General features: G+C 44.5%; 2 protein-coding genes across 3 annotated transcripts in view; one reads left to right on the forward strand and one right to left on the reverse strand.

The window, feature by feature from the left end:
* Positions 1-5848, forward strand: fam98b (family with sequence similarity 98 member B). Its single transcript, XM_061234157.1, has 8 exons — positions 1-137; positions 321-469; positions 620-748; positions 1030-1208; positions 1838-1918; positions 2043-2159; positions 2921-3088; positions 3597-5848. Exons 1-8 carry the CDS (start codon positions 100-102, stop codon positions 3894-3896), a joined length of 1161 nt encoding a protein of 386 aa, XP_061090141.1. The 5' UTR covers positions 1-99; the 3' UTR covers positions 3897-5848.
* Positions 5543-24243, reverse strand: part of ptpn21 (protein tyrosine phosphatase non-receptor type 21) — a 23394-nt gene continuing 4693 nt past the window's right edge. The window contains exons 5-20 of one of the 2 annotated variants that reach the window (XM_061234140.1): positions 23894-23961; positions 23696-23766; positions 23083-23170; positions 21319-21407; positions 20848-20935; positions 19700-19779; positions 19508-19615; positions 18916-18976; positions 18535-18616; positions 16707-18172; positions 15163-15303; positions 13962-14180; positions 12928-13056; positions 11880-12114; positions 10611-10771; positions 5543-10200 (exon numbers count right to left, since the gene is read on the reverse strand). In XM_061234140.1, coding sequence (XP_061090124.1) covers positions 10072-10200; positions 10611-10771; positions 11880-12114; positions 12928-13056; positions 13962-14180; positions 15163-15303; positions 16707-18172; positions 18535-18616; positions 18916-18976; positions 19508-19615; positions 19700-19779; positions 20848-20935; positions 21319-21407; positions 23083-23170; positions 23696-23766; positions 23894-23961 — 3215 coding nt within the window. In that variant the 3' untranslated portion in view covers positions 5543-10071. The remainder of the gene's footprint in view (positions 10201-10610; positions 10772-11879; positions 12115-12927; positions 13057-13961; positions 14181-15162; positions 15304-16706; positions 18173-18534; positions 18617-18915; positions 18977-19507; positions 19616-19699; positions 19780-20847; positions 20936-21318; positions 21408-23082; positions 23171-23695; positions 23767-23893; positions 23962-24243) is intronic. The other variant, XM_061234148.1, reaches the window with a different exon arrangement.

Here is a 24243-nt window from a genome sequence, read left to right on the forward strand (position 1 = left end):
CATACGTCACTTGCGGTAGCTCAGTAGCTCTTATAAAGATGGAAGGCATTTGCCTTTAGCGGTCTATAATATGAGTTGTATGTAGACTCGCTTTCCATAATGGAGTGCGATATCCTGGACATCCTGGAACAGCTCGGGTAAGCAAGAATGCTAACGGTATTACGGTGATTATGACCAAAACAATAAAGCTGCAGGCTAACTAGTTTTTTGCACATGGTGGTCCATAGTGAGTTCTACTTGCTAGCTTGGAAGCTACTGTTTGATCTCTAGCTACTTCGTTTTCAGTAGAGCTTGCTACAGATGTCTTCCATTGTGTACAGGTATAATGGTCCTTTGCTGAACGAAGAAGCCCTTGTAAAAGCATCAGAGGACGGTTTGCCTTCATCCGAATATGTAAATCTGTGCCTATGGTTAACGTCCCGACTGAAACGTCTGTGCGGTTTAGAAGAAAATCTATCTGCCGATCCAGGTAAGTAAATTCAGTAAGTTACTGTTTCTATGATTTGTCCAGTACAGTTGAATTATAACCGCTGTATGTCGGCGTCTCTGTGTGTGTCACGTGGTACACATCGTCTCCGAAATAAACGCTGAAAATTAATTGTTTATTGTTGTTGCCCAGGTGACATTGATGGGCTTCAATTTGAGATCAGCGGTTTGCTGAAAGAGCTGTCCTGCCCTTATCCAACTCTAGTTTCGGGGGATGTGCAAGGAAGACTGAAAAATAAGGATGACTGTTTAAAACTGATCTGTGAGTCTGCATGTAATAAATAATGAAAGTTATTCAGAACATCATTCTGTGTTCCATATATGAATCCGCATACTCATGCAGTAAAAACATTTTTTTAAATTCTTCACACGGCACAATTTATAAGCATTTTTTATACTCCAGAAATGTAAAATTCAATACAAACCTAAAATGTCTTAATTTGCATAATTATATACACGTTGAATACTCTGTAGATTGACTTGATAATACTTACCATTCATGCCTTTTTAAATTTTTATTTTTTATTTTTTATATGTCTTCAGTATTTTTAGGTTCAGAGCTCCAGGCTGCACAGGTCATGAAGACCAAGTCTGTCCAAGAGAGCAACGGTGTGGAGCAGAGTGCTGCCTCTGCAGAACTCAAGCTCATCTGCAGGGCACTCAGTCTGTCAGAGTCCGAATGTCTGGATCCAGCCCAGTTACTTTCCACCATCGAAACCAAGGTGGGTTAATGTCAACTTTGCATTGCATTCAGTAGTAAAGTGGGTGTGTGAAAGTGTCCCTGAGCAAGGCGCCTAACCTCCAAATGCTCCTGACGAGCTGGTCGGTGCCTTGCATGGCAGCCAATCGCCATTGGTATGTGTGTGGGTGAATGAGAAGCCTCAATTGTACAGCGCTTTGGATAAAGGCGCTATATAAATTCCAACCATTTATCATTTACCATTTGTATACATCTTAATTTTACGATGATTGTTGTTTTTTATCGATATTTCGAACCTTTTTAGTAACTGAGATTTGGCCAAGTTGGGGTAAGTAAAGCGGAACAGTAACAGTATAAAGACGGAGATGCAACAGGGCAGGAAGTCCAAAGCAAAAAAATAATGGTGAAGTTGTGTGCAGAGAACAGAGGGACATTCATTATTTGTAATTGTAATGGAGTGGCCTCTTGATCTCTGTACAAGACATGATCTCTGTACAATACAGTGCACACTCTAAGATTCAGTCACAGTCTCTAATCTTGGCCGAACGTATTTGTTACATAGAGATTGGCTGCTTTACAAGTGGAAGGTTGAATTGTTTTTTTTTTTTTTTTTTTGCACTAATCCTTCTGAATCTGGTCTTACTGTTACAGATAAATAATGTTCTTGGAAAAGTTCCAAAGGAGCACATAGGCAAGCCAGTGTTGAAGTCCTCCATCAGTGACAAACAGTGGGTGAGCATATACAATGTGCAATTGAAATAGTGTTCTCATTAAACAAGTAGAGGGCATTACCTAGCTGACTGGCTCTTCAGAACATACCCCATTTTCTGTTTATTCCGTTTTCGTGGGTCTACAGGCAGAGCTGGAGAAGATGGACACGCTTCTGTCTGCCGACTACGAGTGTCGAAGAAGGATGTTGATCAAGCGTCTGGACGTCACCGTTCAGTCTTTCAGCTGGTCAGAAAGGGCAAAGGTGAGATGGGAGGGTGAGATGTATGTGGCGTATCATTAGCTACACGGCTTATCGCTATCTCGCCGTATGTTTCTCACTACTCAGACCACCAATCACTATCTCGCTATGAATCCCACTCCTCTGATTGCCACCTGTGGTTGGTGGGTGAATTACAATCCCACATTGGTCTGTGGTTTGCCATTGCCCAATCACATCCGCTGATGTCATTCATCTGCGGCCATCTTCTTGCCCCGGTGTGTCCTGTTTTAAGGTCATATTTTTATAATTTTACAAATTCACACCAGAATTTCTTTCTCTTTGAACTCTCATTTCCCTCTCTGTGAAGTCAGTCACTCAGGGTAACTTCTATCTTCTTATCCATGTAACCTTGGAGAGGACATGGGTAGCTACGTGGCTACACATACGCAAAGAGAGCTGGTGAGTGATTGGCTTCACAGAGAGAGAGTTCAAAGTGAAAGAGATGCGTGCGTAAATTTCAAACGTCCTGGAAATAATAACTTACAATTTGAAAGGAAACAGGAATGCATTTTTTAAAAATCACCAAAATGCAAATTCAAGAAAATGTTTATGTGGGAGGACATTTGTGGTCATTTCACAACAGGGGTTTGTTGTGATAATTTCTCACGTGCTGAATGTTAGAATTTTCAAAATGACCTTTGGCCTTTGAATATGTATGTATATGTATGTCATTCTGATTAATGATCTGTATGTGTTTTTATCATTAATTTTCTTGTGGTATTAATTATGACCCTTTTTGTTAGAATCAAACCGACAGCATGGCTAAAGCATATCAGCCGATAAGACACTCGTTGAAGATGAAGTCACCAATAAGTCTGGCACATCTGCTTGCTGCCAGAGAGGACATCTGCAACGTTGTGAAAACAAGCAGTGGCTCCAGTCGGGAGAAGACCACCTGTGCTATTAACAAGGTAGGACCAGGGTGGTGGACTGTCGATGGGATGCATTGTGTATCTGTAGTAAAGATGCGTCTGCATCCATCTCGAGTGCCAATTCAAGTGCATCGATTTTGAATGTTAGAATCAAATAACAATTTCAATAAGGAACAAATTTGCCGCCACTTGAAAATAATTGTCTATTTTCCAACAATACGGTGTACATACATTTCTCCAGTCACTTTTGTGTATTCCATGTTTAAAAAATAATTTTGTAATGAATTGAATCAAAATAATCAAATCAAATCAAATTGTGGTGAAATGAGAGATTGAGCGAATTGAATTGCTTCCAAAATAATTGTAATTGAATCCTTCAGAAATGTACACCCCTATTTGTAGTTTAATCTTGTTCTTACTGTAATGTATTGGGGACCTAGGCATCCTGCCCTGGACACTGCTCAGAGTGTTGTTGAATGGAGGTCTGAATTCCGCTGTTTTTTTTATTTTATTTTATTTTTTTATTTTTATTTTTCCCCACTCACAGATCCTGATGGGCAGGGTCCCTGATCGAGGTGGGCGGCCGTCGGAAATCGACGCCCCTCCCCCCGAGATGCCCCCGTGGCAGAAGAGACAGGATGGGGGAGGGAGAGGCGGAGGGTGGGGCGGTCGAGGAGGCGGGGGGTCTGGGTGGGGGGGCCGAGGAGGCGGGGGTGGTGGCTGGGGGGGTCGAGAGGGGGGAGGGAAAGGTGGGTGGGGCCAGAAGGGAGGGGGGAAAGGCGGGTGGGGTAATCATGGAGGGGGAGGAGGTGGATATTATAAGGGGAAAGGAGGGAATTATTATTGAAGCAGTGTTTTTTTTCTTTTTATACATGTATACACCGACGAGCCAACACATTATGACCACCTGCCTAATATGCTCTTGGTCCTCCGTGTGCCACAAAAACAGCTCTGACCAGGCGAGGCATGGACTCTATAAGAGCTCTGAAGGTGCCCTGTGGTATCTGCACTCCTAGAAGTTGTGAGGTGGAGCCACCATGAATTTGGACTTGTTATTCTAGCACATCCAACTGATGCTCGATCTGATTGGGATCTGGGGAATTTGGAGGCCAGGGCAACAACCTTGAACTTTACGTTCCTCAAACCATTCCCGAACAACTTGTGCAGAGTGGGGGTGTACTTGATCCATGAAGGGGTGTACTTGGTCCGCAACGATGTTTGGCTAGGTGGTACGTGTCAAATTGACATCCACATGAATGCCCAGACCCAGGGTTTCCCAGCATAACATTGCCCAGAGCATCGCACTCTCTCCACCGGCTCGTCTTCTTCCCTGGTGCCATCTCTTCCCCAGGTAAACGGAGAACACGCCCCCAGCTGTTCTCATGATGTACTCATCGGACCAGCCAACCGCCTTCCACTGTCCAAGGTCCAGTTCCCACGCTCACGTGCCCATTGTAGGCGCTTTTGAGGTGGACAGTCACTCTAACTGGTCTGCGGCTACGCAGTCCCATACGCAGCTGAGTGCGATGCACTGTGTGTTGACATTCCTCCCATAACCATCGTTTAAATTTCTGGTGACGTGTGCTACAGCAGACCAGACAGGATTGCTTTTGTTGTCCTCCCACGCCCAACACCCTGTCGCCGGTCTGTGGTTTGTCCCTCTTCAGACCACTGTCAGGAGGTACTGACCACTGCTTCCTAGAAGCCTTGCTGTTTTGGAGATGCTCTGACGCAGTCGTCTGACCATAATAATTTAGCCCCCATCAAAGTCACTCAGGTCTTTACGCCTGGCCATTATGTTATGGGATAATCTACGTTATTCGCTTCATCTGTGAGTGGTCATAATGCTTTGGCTCATCGGTATATATCGACTGAAATACGAAAAGTAGTTTAACATTTCTGTAGAGTTGAGATTTATTTAAACTTGAGTTTTTAGATGAATTTTGTGTTGTACTGAATGATTTAGGACAACTCTGACAGAAATATCCTTAGATTTTATATTATGTAGAGGACGGCATGCTCATTTCGTCCAGTTTTGAAAGTACACTTGACAGGACTTCTGGAATTCTGTTATTTTTAATTTTATTTTTATTTTAAGTATTGCTCAGTTTTTAGAATTATTAGTTGTCCGGTCTCAAATAAAAACAGGTACTTAAATAGCTGAAGTATTAATTTTTTTTGGGTAGGTAACATTGGGATGGGAGTACTGTAATACTTTTGACTTCAGCTGTATTGATCTCAATGTATTCCTTGTCCATGTGACCTTTCATAATCCCCTACATGACTGTCTACATTGTAGAGATGAGGATTTTAATTTCCCCTTCATGGTAATCGGCCAATAATAATTAATTTGTTGGGGTTTTCACTGGAATGTGAGGGCTATTCCATGCTTCTCCAGTAGAGGGCACACAATGAAGGCAAAATACCTTCATTGCATTCGAACCATGCGTTTTCCAAGAAGTCCAATTGCATAAATGAAAACAAAAGCCCATGGAGTTTTCAATATTTATTCAAAGCAGAAAAAGATTCCTCTAAACAGTTCTTTACAATGGAATACATTTTTGCTTATTAGATACAATTTGTACATAGCTTTACAAATATGTTCATTAAGCTTTAAAGCTGGAGAGATTTTACAAATTGTACAGCATAAGATTAGAACACTATAAGAGTGGATGAACAGCAAATGTGCAGGCATCTGCCTCTCTCCCCCCCACCGCCCTCATAAACCACCTGTATAAGACTGGGAAGCAATATAACCCGCATCTGCACAGCCAATTAAAGTCAAAAGCAGCTTTACAAGGACGTGTCCCGTTTTTCCTTCTTTATAACCCTTCTTTATATTCTATATTACTTGATAGGCGCTATGCGCCTTCCAGTTCAGTCATTATTATGGTGTCCATTTTAACCACAATTCTAATTCACAAAGTGAGAACCAGATGCTCCACCCAAACTTCATAATCAATCTATTAGGATCCACACAACAGACCATTCTTTCCTCCAACACTATGGATTACCCAGGGCACACCTTCAATTATTTCACTTTCTTTTAGCAAACACTATTCTCCTTCATTGTTCATTTTGATGAGTGAATTGGTCTCCTTCAACACTCAGAGCCATTTGTACTGGGAGCCTGGTCCGGGGTCTACCATGAGTATCAATTCAAATCATAATTCAACCTTCACCAGAAGCCGGACGGTAGTGAGTCCATACGCTCTTAAAAGGATGACTAGTTTTTGAACACAACATGCAGAAGCCTTGCATGTCTTGCATGTCTAAGGTCATTATTTAGAATGGCTTTGGGAACAAGTTACTGTGACTGTAGTAGATCTGTTTATCAGCAGGATGTGTCCCTCCCCGTAGTACAGGATATCTGAAAGTCTCACTGGAGTGAGAATAACTGTCAGGTCACTGTGGCAATCCTGACACATTCAATTCCGGCTTCCACTGATATTTACCTGTGACAAGCCCCCATTCACCAAATAAGCACAGCACATCAAACTCAACACCAAGTAACCTGGTATAAAAATATGCAACAATCTTATCATAGTGCTGCCAAAAGCACTTATTACAAGAGTCATATCTCAATGCAATTCATTAAATTAGATGAAACCTTCAATTACCCCTTTGTATATGGTATCAAAAAGACCAAAATCTAGCACAAAACATTTCAAAGGATTGTTATCCACAACATACCGATTTCCTTCATAAAACCTACAAAAAACTAGAAAAAAATCATTGAGGCACTTTTCTCAAGCGAGCCAATGTAAAAATAATTTAGCAAAATGGATTCATTATTTAAAAATGTACTGTTCACAATTTAAACTGTGTTCACATTATGTAACATTCATTAAACCATTGCCCCTTTGTTGTGGAAAATGCCTTTGATACAACATTTCGGCACTCTGTTACAGATTCAACTCATTTGATGCTCCTTCAAAACTTTTAAATGGCCTTTTTTCTCAAACTTGCTTTCACTAATGCGCAACTGTAGCCTACATCAACGTATCAGTACACTGTGTGTTTTGGTGATACTAATGAGGAAGGAAATGTGTTCTCCTTTTGAAAACCTACAAATTGTTTAATATTGAAGCAAGCTACTTGCATTCCCGTCATTCCCGTATTATTCTGAATAAGATACAGGTTATGTAAACAGCATTTTCTGATTGAATACCCCGAAGGCATAATTCTGATTATGGCATATTAACACGTGGCACATGCCAATATTACTTGGGGTATTGAAGCACTATTTGGGCATGTATACAGCTTATCTGGAATAACAATCTCACTTTGGGTTTTCACAACAGTTTGAAATACAAATGTCGTGGGTGTTGCTTACGACCGGTGTTTTTCAAAGTGCCACGGCTCTTACAACTGTCAAAATATATTCTTATATTTAGCCAGCCACTGTAACTCTCAAACAGCAAAAATGCTAGCTAGCAGTTAGCAGAGCACAAGGATGGAAGAGAGACACATTTTTACATGCTGGGAGAAATGATCCTACTTTTAAACTTTTTAAGTTGAATAAAGCGTGTAAGATAGGAAATCTTACCTGGCAGTTTTACGTTTAATTGTACTATGCATGGCTGCATGTAAACGGGAATATTTAAGAACATTGCTTTCTCAGTGGCCATGTAAAAAAAAAAAAGTGGCCATGTCTTATTTGAAAAATTATCTTATTCAGAATAATGGCAATAACCGGAATATTGTGTCCATGTAAACGCAAGATGATAATGGAATGTAGGGTAAATGCGAGAAACCCTGTCACTGTGTAAAAAGCATATGAACCAAAGTAGCTCACAATACTTTCAGAGCACAAACGTCACTGTCTCTAAGTAAAGGTTGAGCCAATCATTTGTAGACCGGGAACACAAGCAGTGATACCATATTGGGTAAAATCATGGTAGACATTTCACCCACTTAATAAACACAAGAGGTGACCAAGGTTATGTTGATTGCCAAGTAAATATTGATATTTAGCACCATGGAAGCATATTTTATATTGTCATTTAACCATTGCACACATTTGAAACCGCTGAACAATGCCAATGGCAGTACTGTATGTTTAAGCCCAGAGTTATTTGGAAAATATGTGGGAAGGACTTGGGTCATCCTACCCTTCCACACCGGTAGATGGACTGGTTTCGCTTGTAACTCAATACCATAAAAGCCATTACAAAAGTGGACTCGCATAAGTAATACAAGTTATGGATTGTCTAAAGGAGTTATAGCATGTCTGTTATTTTAAAGATGAAAACAGCCTATCAAAAATACTGAATTTGTACAGGTTGAATTTATTTGGTATTTTGGGCAGTGGAAACTCTGTGAACAGTGAGTTAATCTGGGAGGACGATGTCTTTTCACATGGTGCCCCCCCTGCTTTTCGGCATGACCACACCTATACACACAGGTAAAACATTAGTGTTCTGTTACCTGGCAAAGTTCCCTGGGGGATTCAAACCTGGTCATCTTTTCTGTGTCATGTGTTTCTATTGCTTTTTGCTTTTTTGGGAGTATTAAGCAGTGTATGGACATGATCTATCTTTCGATACGACGATGAAACCTGCCTTGGAAGTTACCACTTTGCATTGAATTTAGCCCCTTCCTAATACTAGAGGTCCATTATCTTAATTCTTTAAAGCTGGGGTAGGCTATTTTTTGGTAATGTTTTGTTCTCTTCACATTCCGACAGCAAGCATTAAACCAACTGCTCGGGGGGGAAAAATCTGATGTCTGTGACTGTCCCAGGACAGATTTTCAGGGACTTTTCATTGCTCCCGGTAGCTAACATCCAATGAGGGCGGCTCTCAGCTAGGAGCTACCTGCCTGTCAAAATTGTGGCGTGCATCCCAGAGAGACTGACTAGAGAAGAGGGGATGGGATTTTCACCGCTGTATACAGTAAAAATCTTTCTTCTGCCCAGATTCTGCTCGTGCCCAAAGATCGCTTACCCCAGCTTTAAGTAAAAACACATCTTATTTCTCAATGTTGATGGTCATATTTAGCTAATATGAAGAAATCTAGATTGACGAGATTGAATCGCAGATAAAAAGGCATAACCATGACTAAATCCCCTTTATAGCAACCCGTTTTCATCTGTCACTCTTCATAGCTGCTGGTAGAGTTTTGCTTTAAGGGCTTGCATCCTGACCTCATCATAAGTATAGGGAGGGCCTTATCAAAAATGACCTTCACTAGTCACCTAAGAACAGATCATAAACTGCAACCATGTCATTTTGTTCTTCTCTTCAGATATTGCTCCAAGAATATTTTCCCATAATTTAAAGGAATAATTGAATTTCTTCCTGTTAAACAGAAAACTGAAAAATATATAAAGATGTCGATAATATAAACCCAGTCTTTATATTTTCTTTTTAGTGTTACTATCCTACATTTCTCAGATTCAGTGCACACCGTATACTTCTGAAACAAATCCAAACTCTTCTTAACTTCATTTATCTTCATTCCTTCTCAACCAACTTTTGCTCACACAGTTCCTCCTAGCTAAAACTGAAAAAAGAAAACTACAAAAACATCAGTAATAAAAAGTGCCGCAATCAATCGTGTTACACATTGATCGTATACTTGCAGCTTTTAAAAACATTCATTGCTATGTACAGCCAAAGAAAAAGTGCTGGGATATTTAATAGATTTTGTAAAATAAGCTTTTAGTGTAAAACCCCACAGCAAAATCTCAATATAATACTGTCAAGAGGTAACACAATGGTGATGCGTTCGCTGGCTAGTGCACTCCAAATTCCTTCATTTAGGCCTATTCCAGGTCTATTTGCTCCACTAATACTTTGAAAGTGCAATTCAGTGGGCAATTCACTGCAACAAGGCCAGCTCCTGCCCCACCACTCCGGGTCTCAAGAGTCACACGAGCAGAGGACTCTCAATCTGGCGGCGGCCGAGCACAGGCCAGGCGAGGCCTCAGCTCGGCTAGCGCCGGAAGCGCGGCGGTGTTAGGAACGCGTCTGGCTCCTCGGGCCGCGTGGACCGCGCCCGCTCCGAAACGTAGAGGGCTATATGAGTCTGGAGTTCTTCAGGAACTGGATGAGCACTCTGTAAACGAAGGTGTACTGCGAGATGGTCTGCACCAGCATCATGCGCTGACTCCTCAGCATGTTCAGAACCGTGGGGACGTCCAGCATCTGCAACGCAAACAGCCTCCGGTCATGTGGGCGCTTCACTTGCTTAAACTAAACAGGTTCAATCGTTTAAGGGTGTTTGAGAACTTCTTTTCAGAATGTGTTGACTCGGTTTCTATTCTGTTCTTCGATTACACGAATGTCAAGACGCAGAAAGGCAACTGGCTCGAAGAAACAGGAGTAATTGTTTTGCTGTGGTTCAAGTCTGGGTCATCGCCTGTTGTAACCTTAAAAAATGGACCATGTAATATCTGCGTCTGGAGAACGCAGTGTATGTTTTTCCTGCATTTTGGCTCTTTTTCTGCATAAAGGACACGGAATCCTGCATTAATACATCCACTGAAATGGTCTGTAAAGTAAGTTTATGACTTTGTGCATAGTTTTTGTAATGACAGAACAGAAGTGACAGTTACCTCGTTATGTTCCAAACAAGCGATCATGAGTTCTGACAGAATGAGCACCCCGGTCCGTCCCACTCCGGCACTGCAGTGGACCAGAACCGGCAGGCTGTTGTTCTTTGGGTCTGTGGTGCTGTTTGTGTGCCTTCTCACGGACTGGACCTCCTCCAAGTATGCTACAATGCACAGTTACAGCAACGGTGACTTCCAGCAAGTGCAAATCATCACAAAACGACAGTACCAATGTCTATTTCCCAATTGCTCTGAAATATTTTAGATTTCTTTGGGTTTTTTTTTTTAAGCTGATGCTTTTATCCAAAGAGACACACAGTTGATTAGACTAAGCAGGGAGAAATCCCCCCTGGAGCAATGTGAGGTTAAGGGCCCCGTTCAAGGACTCAAGTAGCCACTAGGCTACAGGCTGCTCCCCCATGCAAAAAACAAAACAAAAAAAACAATACAGCTCTTTCGCTGCATTTAAAGACAAGCTGGAATGGAAGTCAGAAGAGCACTAGCTCGCACAATATGATGTTTACAAGTGTGAAACAGATCTTTTGGGGAATTTTTGAAGGGCGGGGAGTCGATTTGACTGACGTTAAATGAGGATGCGCTCCGCTGTGTAAAAAGGATATTGACTGGAGGGGAAGGGGAAATTGACAGCTTGTCTTTAAAGGCCCGGACACACCAAACCGACGGTCGGCCGCGGAGCGCCGACAAAGATCACCTCGCGTCGATACGCGTCGTTAATGTTGGCTGTGCCGAACACACCACAACGACGGTCCGCCGACGGCCGAGTTGCACGTACGTTCTGCGCCTGCGTAAGAGGTAATAACTCTCCACACCAGCAGGTGGCGGTAGTCTGTATTTGTCTTTCAAAAAATGGAAACCGGAAGACCGGGGAATGCGTTTGCATTGCGTTGGACCTAGAAGCAGCCATTGTCTCGCTCACAACAAACAGTTTGCAGCAATTTCCTTGTTCTCTCGCTATTTAGTAATACTAATCGAAAATTATGTCTGGTAGTGATAGTAACTTTGGAATGGCTTGCTTTCGTCGCTTCCGTTTCTCTTCTCGTGCACCGATTCGCTAGCTGGACAGCCAATCAGAGAGCTCTCTCTCATCGATGGCTCCGACGCCGATTCAACATGTTGTTGAGCCCTCCAAAACACGGCGGGACACGCCGGAAAGACTCGGCCGACAGGGCGCCACCGACGTCCGACGGCCGACCGTCGGTTTGGTGTGTCCGGGCCTTAACAGGAAACCATAGAGACGCGAGGACGCCTCACCCAGGAAGCCCTTGAAGTCCTCGGGGCAGCCGTGGTCGGGCCAGTCGGTGTACTGCAGGTGCCAGATGGTGCGCTCCTGGCCTGTCAGCAGGTGCTTGATCTTCAGGCCCGTGGTGGCGTAGCAGCCGGAGTCCGTGCGGAAGCGCGTGGTGATCTTGAAGCGGCCGTAGGTCACCGTGTTGTGGCGTGAGCCCAGCCGCGGCCAGTAACGGAAGCTCTTCTCCCTGCCCCCTTCCTGCAGGGTAAATGGTAAATGGTAAATGGCAGGCATTTATATAGCGCCTTTATCCAAAGCGCTGTACAATTGATGCTTCTCCATTCACCCATTCATCTACACACTCACACACTGACGGCGATTGGCTGCCATGCAAGGCCCCGATCAGCTCGTCAGGAGCATTTGGGGGTCAGGTGTCTTGCTCAGGGACACTTCGACACAGCCCGGGCGGGGGATCGAACCGGCAACCCTCCGACTGCCAGACGACTGCTCTTACTGCCTGAGCCATGTCGCATGTCGCAGAGGGGTTTATATACACAGCAAATAACCAAATAGACAGCGGAAAACATACAGCATGTACAGCTTTTCAATGCAGAATCATATGGAACAGTGTTTATTAAACTATGTGCTGGGAACCAAAATGCTAGTATGTGTATTTGATGGATCCCTGAAAGATACTAATACTAATTTTCTCATTTGGGTCCTGATGCTACATAACATAAGTATTCCTAAAGAACCAGTGCTATAGAGTAAGGATGTAGCTGATCAGTGGGCTTAGCTGTAACCATTCAAGCATTTCTCAGTAATTCATCAGGACCACAATGGAAATGCAGTAAGTCATGTGACTTAATCTAGGATATTGCAATCAAGTACCATATGCATATATTTGTGCGTTACATTTTCATTAATCAAATAAACTCAATCAATCAACCAACTGCATACATGACCGAAATGATCATTCCGCAAGTATATCATCACTGTGTCGATCATGAACAGGCACACGGAGCACTCCCACAGGAAGAGATTCACACCGTCACGCGAGCTTGCACGCACCTCCTCAGCAGTAACCATGGCGATGATGGCCACGCCCTGTTCCCACACCATCTGCCAGAAGTCCTGGCAGGTGCTGCTGAGTGGCCCCTGGGAGGCGATGTAGCTCCACTCCTCCCCGCCCACACTGACCTGGGAGAGGAGAGGAGGAGACACACTGACGACCGCTCCCCTCACGGTGTTTACACAACATCGAAGTCGACCAGAAACACCGCATGACATACTCAACTTCTTTACAAAACACGAGATTTCAATTTTAAATACATACGTTTAACAGAGAAAACAAGACGTGAAATACTGGCGGTCGATTTTTGTGTGTGTGATTCAGCCTTTGCATTTCAACTGGCCCATAGTCAGAAGAAGAGACTGTCTCCAAAATTAGGTAATACATACCACATTAATATTTAAACCGAGAAGGGCATTCCAGAAATGTCAGGAACTCCCTGTATCAACACACAGCGATCATCACTCCAGTTGCTAATTAACCAATGTGGAATGACACAGTTTGCGTCCTCGTGAGTCCTCCATTCCTGGCTCTGCTTTTCCCCATATCTCCAGACTGACCACAGAAACACTGAGCTGGTGTTTAACACCACGCAGCACGTCCGATATCGCAAACATTCTCCATTTTTAGCCGTTTCCTGACATAAGCACCACGGCAGAGAGTATACATCTCCACCGGTCTGTTTTAGGATTATTTTGCCCTTCTCCATGGAATCAAATGCAGTACGATGAAGAACACATATACCTCTCAAGAGAATGTAGGGACATTACAATGCAGAGACAAACTCGGAACATTCGACCCGTCTGTGCTGAGAATATCTGAAGACTTGGGTGTGTGGTGTGTTGGTCATACATATCAAAGAGCTGGTCAAAGAGGAGTGTTCTTGCCTCTCCGTGGGGACCCTGACTGAGCCATTTAAGGATGAGAGACATCCCTGCTGCAGGCACCATAAAGGGGTTTTGCACAGACATAAAACAATATATACTCATGCTACTGATAATAAAACTGGGAGCCATGTGAAGGTAGGGCCTACCCTGATGTGCGAGGCGTTGATGTAGCCCGTGTTGTTCTCTTTGGTAGGCACCAGCTCCACGCGCGTGTCGTCGTAGGGCAGCACGTCCTGGAAGCGGTTCCTCTCCCCGCTCTCGGGCAGCAGGGCGGTGGAGCAGTCGCAGTTGGGCCGGCGTTTGGGCACCTGCTCGTACTCGGTGAACACCATGCCCTGCTCCAGCCTCTGCTCCAGGAGCTTACACTGAAACACGGTCAGACCGCACGTGACCACCCGCTTCACCCTCAGCCAAACATTGTTCTGTTAACCTGTTCTCCCAAACACACTGACACCGAAAGGGTCATTTGTCTAATTGATAGGTATTGATTATAATCTTTGTTTGTGGAACTTTTGTCACCACGACAACAGCTGGACTCTACTTGGCAGTGCAGTCTAATGGGGCCAGGCAAATGAGCCACAACCTGAATGTGGCTTCCCACCAAATAAAAGCTCAAGTAGAATATACAAATGTATTTCATAGGTAACTGTAGGCAGTTTAAAGTAAAAGGAAAACGTATTTGTACAACGAAAAACACTTTCTCTATGGCAGGCTGTAGTGATGAGCACATGAGAGGGGGGCTGGGCATGTGTTGACAAAATTGTTCACGACAGTAGCTCTCCAGAACATCGAACATGGCTAAATATCCATTACCTACTCAACAAAAACAATATTGAGGAGACTTCTCTGTTTGCCATAGCTCTAACAGAGAACAATGTATGCTTCTGCAAAAAAAAGGAGTCCGTCGACAAATAATCAAAGACTGTCACTGTAATTGATGAAAAATTACCCAACTGAATGTCCCCTTCAGGCTATGCAGTTATTTCGAGATACAATATTTTAGGGGCATTCCATGGGCCCATTCCATTAGACTACATTACAAAGCAGAGTGGAGCAGTTCTCGGGCTGACTAAAGCTTCAGAAGTACTACTTAATACCATTACTGATCAACAAGTCCTTTTGCTCTGACTAGTCAACATAGTAAACACATAGTTAATTGTAAACGTCAATTATATTCAAATAAACAAATGTCCAAATAGCGTTTGATTCATTTAAAAGTCGAAGAAAGAGTACGACCCGCATAGCATGTTGTGACGGCAGTGCTAAAGCTAACACACAGGTCTCATACATGTCACACAGAGTCTGTCTGTGGAACAGCCCAGGCAGGGCTCTCTCTCTCGGACGCACCCTCTCGTCGTTGGAGGCCGCCTCAGCCTCGTCCTTGCCCTCGTCGTGCATGGGCATCCTGGAGACCGTCAGGCCGTTGAGCGCGGCCATCTTCATGGGGCCCATCTTCTTAAGGTCCGACTTGCTTCCCTTCTTCATGCCCTGGCGTGGTGGAGGATCAGAACCGCAGTCAAAAACCATGGCGGGGAGCGTGGAACCAGGAAGAGCCGCAGGAATGCGCCCCGCCGAGCCGGGGTGGTTCCACCGCATTCCTCCGCTCCGCGTACGCACCGCACCGCGCCCACCGGCCTCAGATCAGTGATACGGGAGCAGGAACGCTGAACTTTCAGCCTGATACTGTCTACCGCAGCAGGTTCATGACGGCAGCCGGAGCATAATAACGCACCGCATAACAGCGCTTCAACACCCGCTATGTTTGCAAGTTTGGCACTGACAAAAGCCATGACCTTAGATAAGTCATCAACAAGGAACTAAAGTTGAAGTGATGGTCAGATGAGCCGGTAAACGCAGAAGGGATTGACTGTAGTCAGCTAATACAGGGGTGTGTCTGCGCTTACACATACCGTCACTCTACCTTTCAGTTTCCTTTACTACAGCTCTGTATGACTCACTGCAATGAACTGCATTACAGCATTTAGCTATTAAAACCCTCTCCCTGATGGTGAGTTATCAGGATATAATGAGAAGAATGATAAATTCTTAGAACCATTAATAAATGAACCAGTACTTCAAGTGTTCATTGAGATCAACTCAAGATTCCAAGAATAACTAATAATTCAGTGTTTGAATAATACTACATTGTTTCATGTGCTGCTACAGTGCCACTCCTGTCCTCCGGGGAGCAGTGCAGCTTGGGAAAAAGGGACCCTGAGGGCAGAGCCCAGTAATGCGCTAAAGCTAACCCAATGCGATCGCATCATGTGAGCTGGAACACAGAGGACTTTCACCGTCAGAATAGCGCTCCACTGACTGTATACAAGCACAGCGCATTTGGAATATTGTAGAATTCCAAATGTGGGCCTTTGGATTCAGTATCCTGAACGCACTGCAAATATTCTGTTCCATTCATAGGCTTTTACACAAGCTACTATGTTCTGGTTAAACTGCAATGTGCACGTGATTCTAGAGCTCTAGAGTTAATAATTCAGAATGAGGTATTTGTTTCTTTATAATACATAACAGAAATGTATTTGAAAATTGCTTCTTCCTTCTAGAATGCAACATGTAACACTGGCTTATTCCAATGCACTACATTCCAAATAAAGGCATAACATCTCACTTGGGAGATGTTCAATGCTCAGAATAATGACATAATATTATGGAACATATAAACCATACCAGGCTCAAATGCATATTTCTTAAGGATTCAAATACTTTTCTACGCTTGTCTGGTGCAATGGAACCTACGAAGTACTCTCCAAAAGTGCAATCCCCACCTTCTGGTCCACTTGGCAGGCTCAGTTGCACCAGGCAAGAGCACAGAAAAACATCTGAATCTTTGACAGAAACACATTTTGACCCAGGTCAGACATAAAGTGACTCACCCCTGTAGGAGGGAGGCCCTCGAACGGGTTCCTCTTCCCGGGCGGGGGCACGTCCGAGACGGGCCTCCTCTTGGTGGGGTCCCTCTTGGGCCTCTGCCGGACGGACGCGCTCAGGTTGCTCTCGGAGACGGAGGGCACCATGGGGTTCCCCTCCCTCCTCTGGGGCCGCCCGTCCACCAGCACCCAGCCGTCCGCCTCCTGCTCGCGGATCAGCGGGTGCGGCTGATAGGTCAGCGCGCTGGCCAGGGCGGGGTCCAGGGCGGAGCCGAAGGGGTAGGCGGGCGGGGCCTCGACGGGGGGCGGCCCCAGAATGCCGCCGGCCGCGGGGTCGTCGAGGGAGCGCGGCGTGTGACGCCCGTTCTCGTCCTCCAGCTCTTCGTCCTCCCCGCTGCTGTGGACCAGCATGGTGGCGTCCGACAGGGACTTCTTGTGCCCGTAGCGCAGGTCCTCCTTGCTGCCCCCCGCCTCCTCCTCCGGCTTGGTCCGCTCCAGGAAGACGTCCAGCTGGGAGCCCGTGGCGGGGGCCACGCGGGGGGGCGGGCCCTCGGCGGCCGAGGCCGACACGGTCCTCTCCTTCAGCGTGATGCCCTCCAGGCCGTACGCCAGCCCGGCGATCTCGATGCTGTTGCGCTTCTGCATGCGCGTGTGGCGGGAGGTCACCAGCGGCTCGCTCACCTCCTGCAGGGAGTGCGCCACGGGCAGGCTGTCCTCCTGGAAGGTCTGCACGGAGTGGTGAACGCGCCGCGTGATCAGGTCGGGGTTGCTGCTGCTGATGTAGAGGTGGCGGGAGAGGTCGGGCGTGCTGTTGGCGGGACGCGGGTAGGGGTAGGGGTACGGGGGCGGGGGGCGGTACACCTGGGTCCTCATGATGTTGGGCGCCGGGTACTCGTGGGCCTGCAGCTGGACGTTGGTGAGTTCGGGCACGCTCACCGCCCCCACCACGGGCCTCCGCTCCCCGGGGTAGGGGTAGGGGGACGGGCTGTGGAAGCTGTAGTTGAGGTGGAAGGGGTAGTGGCCGGCCCCGTGGGACCCGGGGTGGTGTCCCCCGTGCTCCCGGATTTCGGGCTGGCTGTACACCAGCGGGTCGGGCCGGCTGTAGGCGTAGGAGCTGCCGATGTTGAGGTTGCGCATGGAGTGGCTCTGGCGCTCGCTGGGCGGGGGGCCCTGGTTCTTCTGCCGCATCACGGTCTCGTAGTCGGGCGTGGCGCGGTAGGACGGCGGTATGAGAGCGCTGTGGCGGTGGGAAGGGATGTAGTCCGGGCGCATGATGTCGCTGCCCGTGATGCTGGGGTTGGAGGACATGGGCGAGGGCTGGTGGTAGTGCTGAGGGTTGTTGAGCGAGCTGGTGCTCTGGGCGCTGTACACGCTCCCGTTCCGGATCCTTCCGTTGTACTCGTGAGGCGAGCGGTCCAGGCTGGTCTGGGAGTGGTAGTAGTAGCCGTTCTGATTGTTCATGTAAAGGTTGTCTGTAAGCGAAAAAATGTGAGAAATGTGCATACGGGCCTGGGATTGTCTCTATAGGTTAAACTTACTGTAAATACAAAGGTAATGGCATGACAACAGAAAGTCTAGGCCAGATTATGTAGAGAATGGGAGAGTTTAAACCTTCAAATGTGGCCATGAAGTTTCATCCCAATGCTTAGTTATAGTGTTTCCCGTGTACCATTGCACCAACATAATTTATTTATGGGGAAAAATCACTGAGGATATTTCAGTCATTTACTCTTACTATAGCACAAATATTATAGATTTATACAGTCCTACAAAAAGAAATAAAAACCTGTCTTCAGACTTCTATACTTATTAAAAATCCATACAATGTCTCTACCTTGGGATGACGTGTACGGTTCAGTGTAATGGCCATTGTAATGCATCTGTGGGGGAGCCATCATGTAGCCTTGCGGTTTTGGCTTGGTAAGGAAAAATTCAAACAACATCATGAATTTACTACAGTATGTACATTGAAATTATAGATGAAACATAACATCACCTGGTTATTGTGGTCTCTTTGAAAACTGAAAATGGTGGTACAGTGACAAACACTGCAGAGCCACAGTAATCAATCATAATGAGCGCAATTAAGCATCAGCACCAACAACATAATGTAATTAGCTGTCCTGCTGAAGTGTTTTACTGTACACTCATTTTACAATTATCTGTGTGCTCAATTAAAAAAAAAAAAAAAAGGAAAAAGAAACGAAGTGTTTACCAGAGACAGCCTGGTGGATGATCTTCGTCTGACAGGGTTGACGGCAGCAGCCTGAGTTTGGCTAGAGAAAGCAAAATAAATTACAGCGAATGACTGTACTGTACTGTATATTCATGGTCTCCATGGTCTCTGACAGAAACTCCAAAGAAAACTCACCTGCGATTCACTGCATTTATTTCACATGAAACTACTCTCAATACTACATTCTACATTCCTTGTTCTTTCCCCATCACTACTAGCAAAGTCACACAGGCCTGATCAGTAAAGTATGAATTTCTTCATAGGTACTCACTACACGGTAATGTCACCATCAGAGACAAACTTAGCCCCCGTCTATAGCTACTAGGTTCTGTTTACAAACAGGTAATGTCTTACGGCGGACGACTGTCCACTTCAGTTTACCGATTTATTGTATACTTACCTGACTGAACTGAAAAAAAGCTTTTTATCAATAAACATTCTACCTCATAAACTTGGGAGCGTGAAAAATGAGCCCTGACTGCACAGGACCAGTTCAGCGGCGGGTGATGTTCAGCGAGTGAAAAGGAAGGAAACACTAGAGCAGGTGGCTAGGGACAGAGTGTTTGCTCACCCCTTGCTAGAAGGCGGAGACGGACGTGAGAGTGTTGGAAAGCGCGGAAAGGAAAGGGAGAGAATAGACTTCTGGGAGCTCTCAGAAGGCGGGGATTGGCTCTCGTCTCTGGAGACAGGAGACAGGAGTGAGGCGGCGCGAGAGGAACAGCAGTGACACGGGCGCGAGCGCGGCGGGGAGGGGGGCACTTACAGGCTGCTCTTGTTTATCTTATAGAACTTGTGCCGGGCCAGGCACATCCGGCACACGTATTTGGAGGTTTCCATGTCTTCCTGAACAGAGAGGGGGAAAAAAAAAAAAAACGCAGAAATGCATTTGAACTGGACAGGATCTGGCTGCCTTTCAAGCGCAGCCTTTCTGTAAAGACACCCAGCGAAACAAACATCAGCTGATTAAACACAAATAAAAAGCTTAGTCATATCTGCGCCACAGGAGTTGTTATCAGGTTAGGGAGTATCGGCTGTTTTCTATGCCAAGTCACCCGGCTGTGTACTGGAAACATGAGTTCTAGCTAAACATACAAACATTACATTTAATATATTCTTTATAATTTAGCTTCTGGTATTGCAAAACCTATAGCTTTATTTCTTCAAAGCACGAACATAGTAGTGACACAAAACCAGTATAAACCAGGGTTTTTTTTTGTCTGAGACATAAAAACTCCTTCCAAACCAATGGGCAATCTTTCTACTTTTCATCTATTTTTCATTAACAGCATACAATTGCAAAAGGCTTTTTCCTTTTTGCACCATCACACAGGATGCTATGTCCCATTAAGAATTCTATCCAACCAGGGTGCCTCACAGACGCATCCAATCACCCTGCCTAACGTGACCATGGGTGACGCACTCTGCTTTTAGCACACGAGCGCATTATCAAATCTTTATGATACATACATTCAGTTCCCAAACAGCCTGTTTATTTTTATTGCCGAGGATATCACACTCCTCTTCTGCAGCTGTAATGTCACCCAAACGTGAGAAAAGCCATTCGCATGGCCCTGTTGTAGCAAGCATGCCATGCCAATATGTCAGACGTGCAGAACCTACGAGGGCTTGTCACCGTCGCGTTTTTTTGTTCCTGTAGTGAGCTTGCCATCTCTCACTCCCACTTGGCAAACAAAGTCAAACTAACTGTAGAAACTGTATTACCCTAGAAGGGTCAAAGCAGGGAACTAACATATGCAAGTTCTAATGGCAGGCATTTAATAAAAGAAGCTAAAAGTGGAGTATGAACAGCTTTGATTTCAAGTAAAATAAATAAATAATGTTAGATAAAGGCTAATGTCTGAGATGAGAAAGTGGGTCTATAGTGCTGTGGCAGGGAGACTGGAGACTTACAGTCTGGAACTGAATGGTGTCTTCTTTATTGGCCAGCTCCAGAGCAAAGAAAGACTTATTGTGAGTCATGTTGTTGATGTCATTCCACCTACACAGCCAATTAAAACGGGACAAAAGAGAGGAAATGCGGTTACATTTTTAGACGCTGCAATTTCAGATAGGCTGGAGATACATAATATGACATGAGAACCTCTATGGAAGCCATTAATAACCAGGGCATGTATAAAAGCAGTAATGGCTTATAAGGACACATAATGACATTGAATGAATCGAGCAAGCGAGGCTGCAAGCTCGTAACGGCAGCAGGGTACGCAGACCTTTTACGAAGGTAGGTCAGGGTTTTAATTAACCGCGAAATAAACGGTGCAACAAATAACGCATTCCGTCCTTATGGAGACCCACGCATTTAGAAGCGTATCGTGTTGCCGGGCTGTTTTTTCCATTCGGAGTTCCCATTCCTTACGTTCTCACCTAAATATAACAGGAGGCCTGCCGTTTTTGTGCTTCACAAAGATCCCATCCAGACATGCCCCAATGAGTACATCTGTGCCTTGGCTATCCTGTTACAACGAAGAGAGATCAGAAAACACCACATCAGTTGTTGTATTCGCCATGCTGGTTATAACAGCTGTCTGGAAGCCTTTACTGTTCTTTAGCGGCCGTAATAGCATTACTATCCGTAACTTAATCAAGGCTTTTCTGCTTTACATTAGCTAGTTGGGTTGATTTGATTATTTAGAGGGCAGGTCAAATTCGCAGGTGCGGTAAAAGCATGAAGCTCTCGCTAAACCTGCTTAGATGGCGAGTATCACGTACCGAGAGTCTCCTGCTTTTGTTTTTGATTTTAAGCACCTATGCATTTGAAACTAGAGGTGCAGATGATGGCCAAATTGCAAAACTATTTAACACATAAGAATGAAAACATTATGAATAAATACAATATTTCCTCAGAATGTTTTTGTGACTCCTTGTGCAAAAAATAATAATAATAAAATAATAAAAAATAATTACACACTGTACAAAATAATTCAATAAATCAATTAGGCATTGCACGACAGACAATATGATGATGACATCATTCCATATTTTTAATCAAATCAATGCCCTGGCCTGATGCATGTACAGTACTGGTCTCAAACTGAAACATTTCAGTGGTCTAACCCAGTCTGTCACTAGCAGCAATGTTTGCTGCATTCTACCTGCCATGAAACCTGATCAGTGTGAGACAAGATTACAGCAGATCCCATCAGTTACTCAAGTATGCTGCTTAGTTTATTATTATTATTATTATTATTATTATTATCATTATTATTAACTGTAGCCTGGCTGCAAAACGTGAAGAATGGGTGTATTGTTCCAGATGCAACTTTTGCAATACATGTAACCAACAGTTTTTTTGTTTAATATGTTATATGAAGCCAATCTCAAATAACAGACTTTGTGCATTTGCGGTATGGAGAGCATCTGTGTGACACGTGATGGCATCCTGTTTTCAGTAAACAAAATATTTGAAGGTTTGCCACGCACAAGCAGAGTACGACACAGCTCCACTACCAAAGCACAAGATAAGAGGCCCATGCACATACCAAGACAACTGCTGCATGTGAAGCTATCGCTGTCCATAAAGCACATTTTTTATAAAATGCCTGTTGGAATGTATTCTAATACAGTCCATCAGCCTGGTGATGTGAAAATGATCAACCAACTGACACGACATGTCTTTGAGAAATGTGTGACAGTGGGGTTTCAGCTGGCCTGATCAGCAGGAAGAACACAAAGGAACTAAAGGGTTTGTTCAGTACCACTGCTTTACTAGCTTTTCCTTTCAAAGCACCATCACCATAAAGAGCACTGACAACAAGGACAGCCATAAGACACTGAACATAAACTGTGAGTCACTGGAAAGTTATATAACAGGGACAGATTTGTGATTTTATTCATCTTTTGTCCAATTAAAAAGATTATAAAAATGAGCTCAGACTTGATATGATGTTCACATTATTCGGTGTCGGTATTCATATTCCCGATTCCTGCCCATAACCGCTTCATTTATTCACAGCCAAAGTTTAAAACTTGACAAAGTGAAGTGGAGAGCTTTTTAAAAATATGGGAAGCCTTTGGTTTTTATTTTGTTGCATTTTGTGAACCTCAAACATGGTCAAATAAACAGGAAATGAAATGACTCTAGTCCACCAGAGTAGAGTTGTTGGCCTGGTTGGACTGGGTTCCTCTCACCTTGGCTTGATAACTCTCCTGGCCGTAGCCCTCCATCTTCTCCACCTCCTGCATGTAGAGCATTTCAGCCTCTGGGACTGGCAGCCCTCTGAGTGAGCACACACACAGGCACATTCATGCTATGACCCTACATCCTGCACGGAGATGTTCAGGTGCTTTACACAATCCACAATACTTTAAAATCTAGAACCAAAATCACTCAAATTACTATGAAATGTGCAGTTAAAAAATACTCTGAGTCCTTTGTTTAGACAATAAAAATATGAACAATTTCCAGACGTGTGCCAAGGCTGGCAGTTTTTTCACCAGTGAAAAGGGATTCAATCTGCAGGTTCTGATCACTAATAAATGGCTCTTGTGCAGCAATAAACACTTGAAAGGCTCTGAGCCAGAGTCCAGCGATTCTGCTTTTATCTGTTCAATATAAATCACTGCTGACCATTCGTCAAGACTCCTCAAAACTATAAAGCGAAACAGATGATAGGATGGTGAGCATCTTAACCCAGTTAGTTCCAATAAATGAGTTACCGCTCAAAACGGGATCAGAGGGTTCCAGCAGTATGTGGAAAAACACTGACCGTAAATCTGGCCTTCAGATTCGGCCCTGTCTCACCTGTACTTCTGATAGAGCAGGGCCACTTTCTGAGTCGCCTCTTCCAGCACTCGTTCATCCTGGATCCAGCCCTTCACAAGAGTGAAAGACGGGACAATGTAGGCGTCTTGACACATGCCTTTGCAAAAATGTAATATGGCAAATTCTACATTAATTTAATTATGCTTAACCGCACTGCCTGCACATGGCAATACTTACAATAGGAAACAACACAAACTTCTGAAGAAATTCCTGGGATTCATAGCGATTGAAGTCTCCGAAATCAGCTGCAGAAGAAAACAAGTAGAACATTTAAAAAAATAATAATAATGTTTTATAAGTATTTTCCGATTTTAAACAGAATGTTTCAGATGGCGTCAATATCTTTAAGGCACAGCTGTCAAAATTAAATTAATGAGACTATTGACTTGGTTTCTAAAGATGGTGCATGGCCTAAATGAGGCAGGTAAATGTACTGTCCTCATCTGAACAGAGTTAATGCTCTTTAAGAGTCTAGCCAGATAATTAACAAATTAACCACTGAGACGCACATTCAAATCCCATTCTTT

Source organism: Conger conger, chromosome 1 (assembly GCF_963514075.1).
Source record: "Conger conger chromosome 1, fConCon1.1, whole genome shotgun sequence".
Lineage (NCBI taxonomy): Eukaryota > Metazoa > Chordata > Actinopteri > Anguilliformes > Congridae > Conger > Conger conger.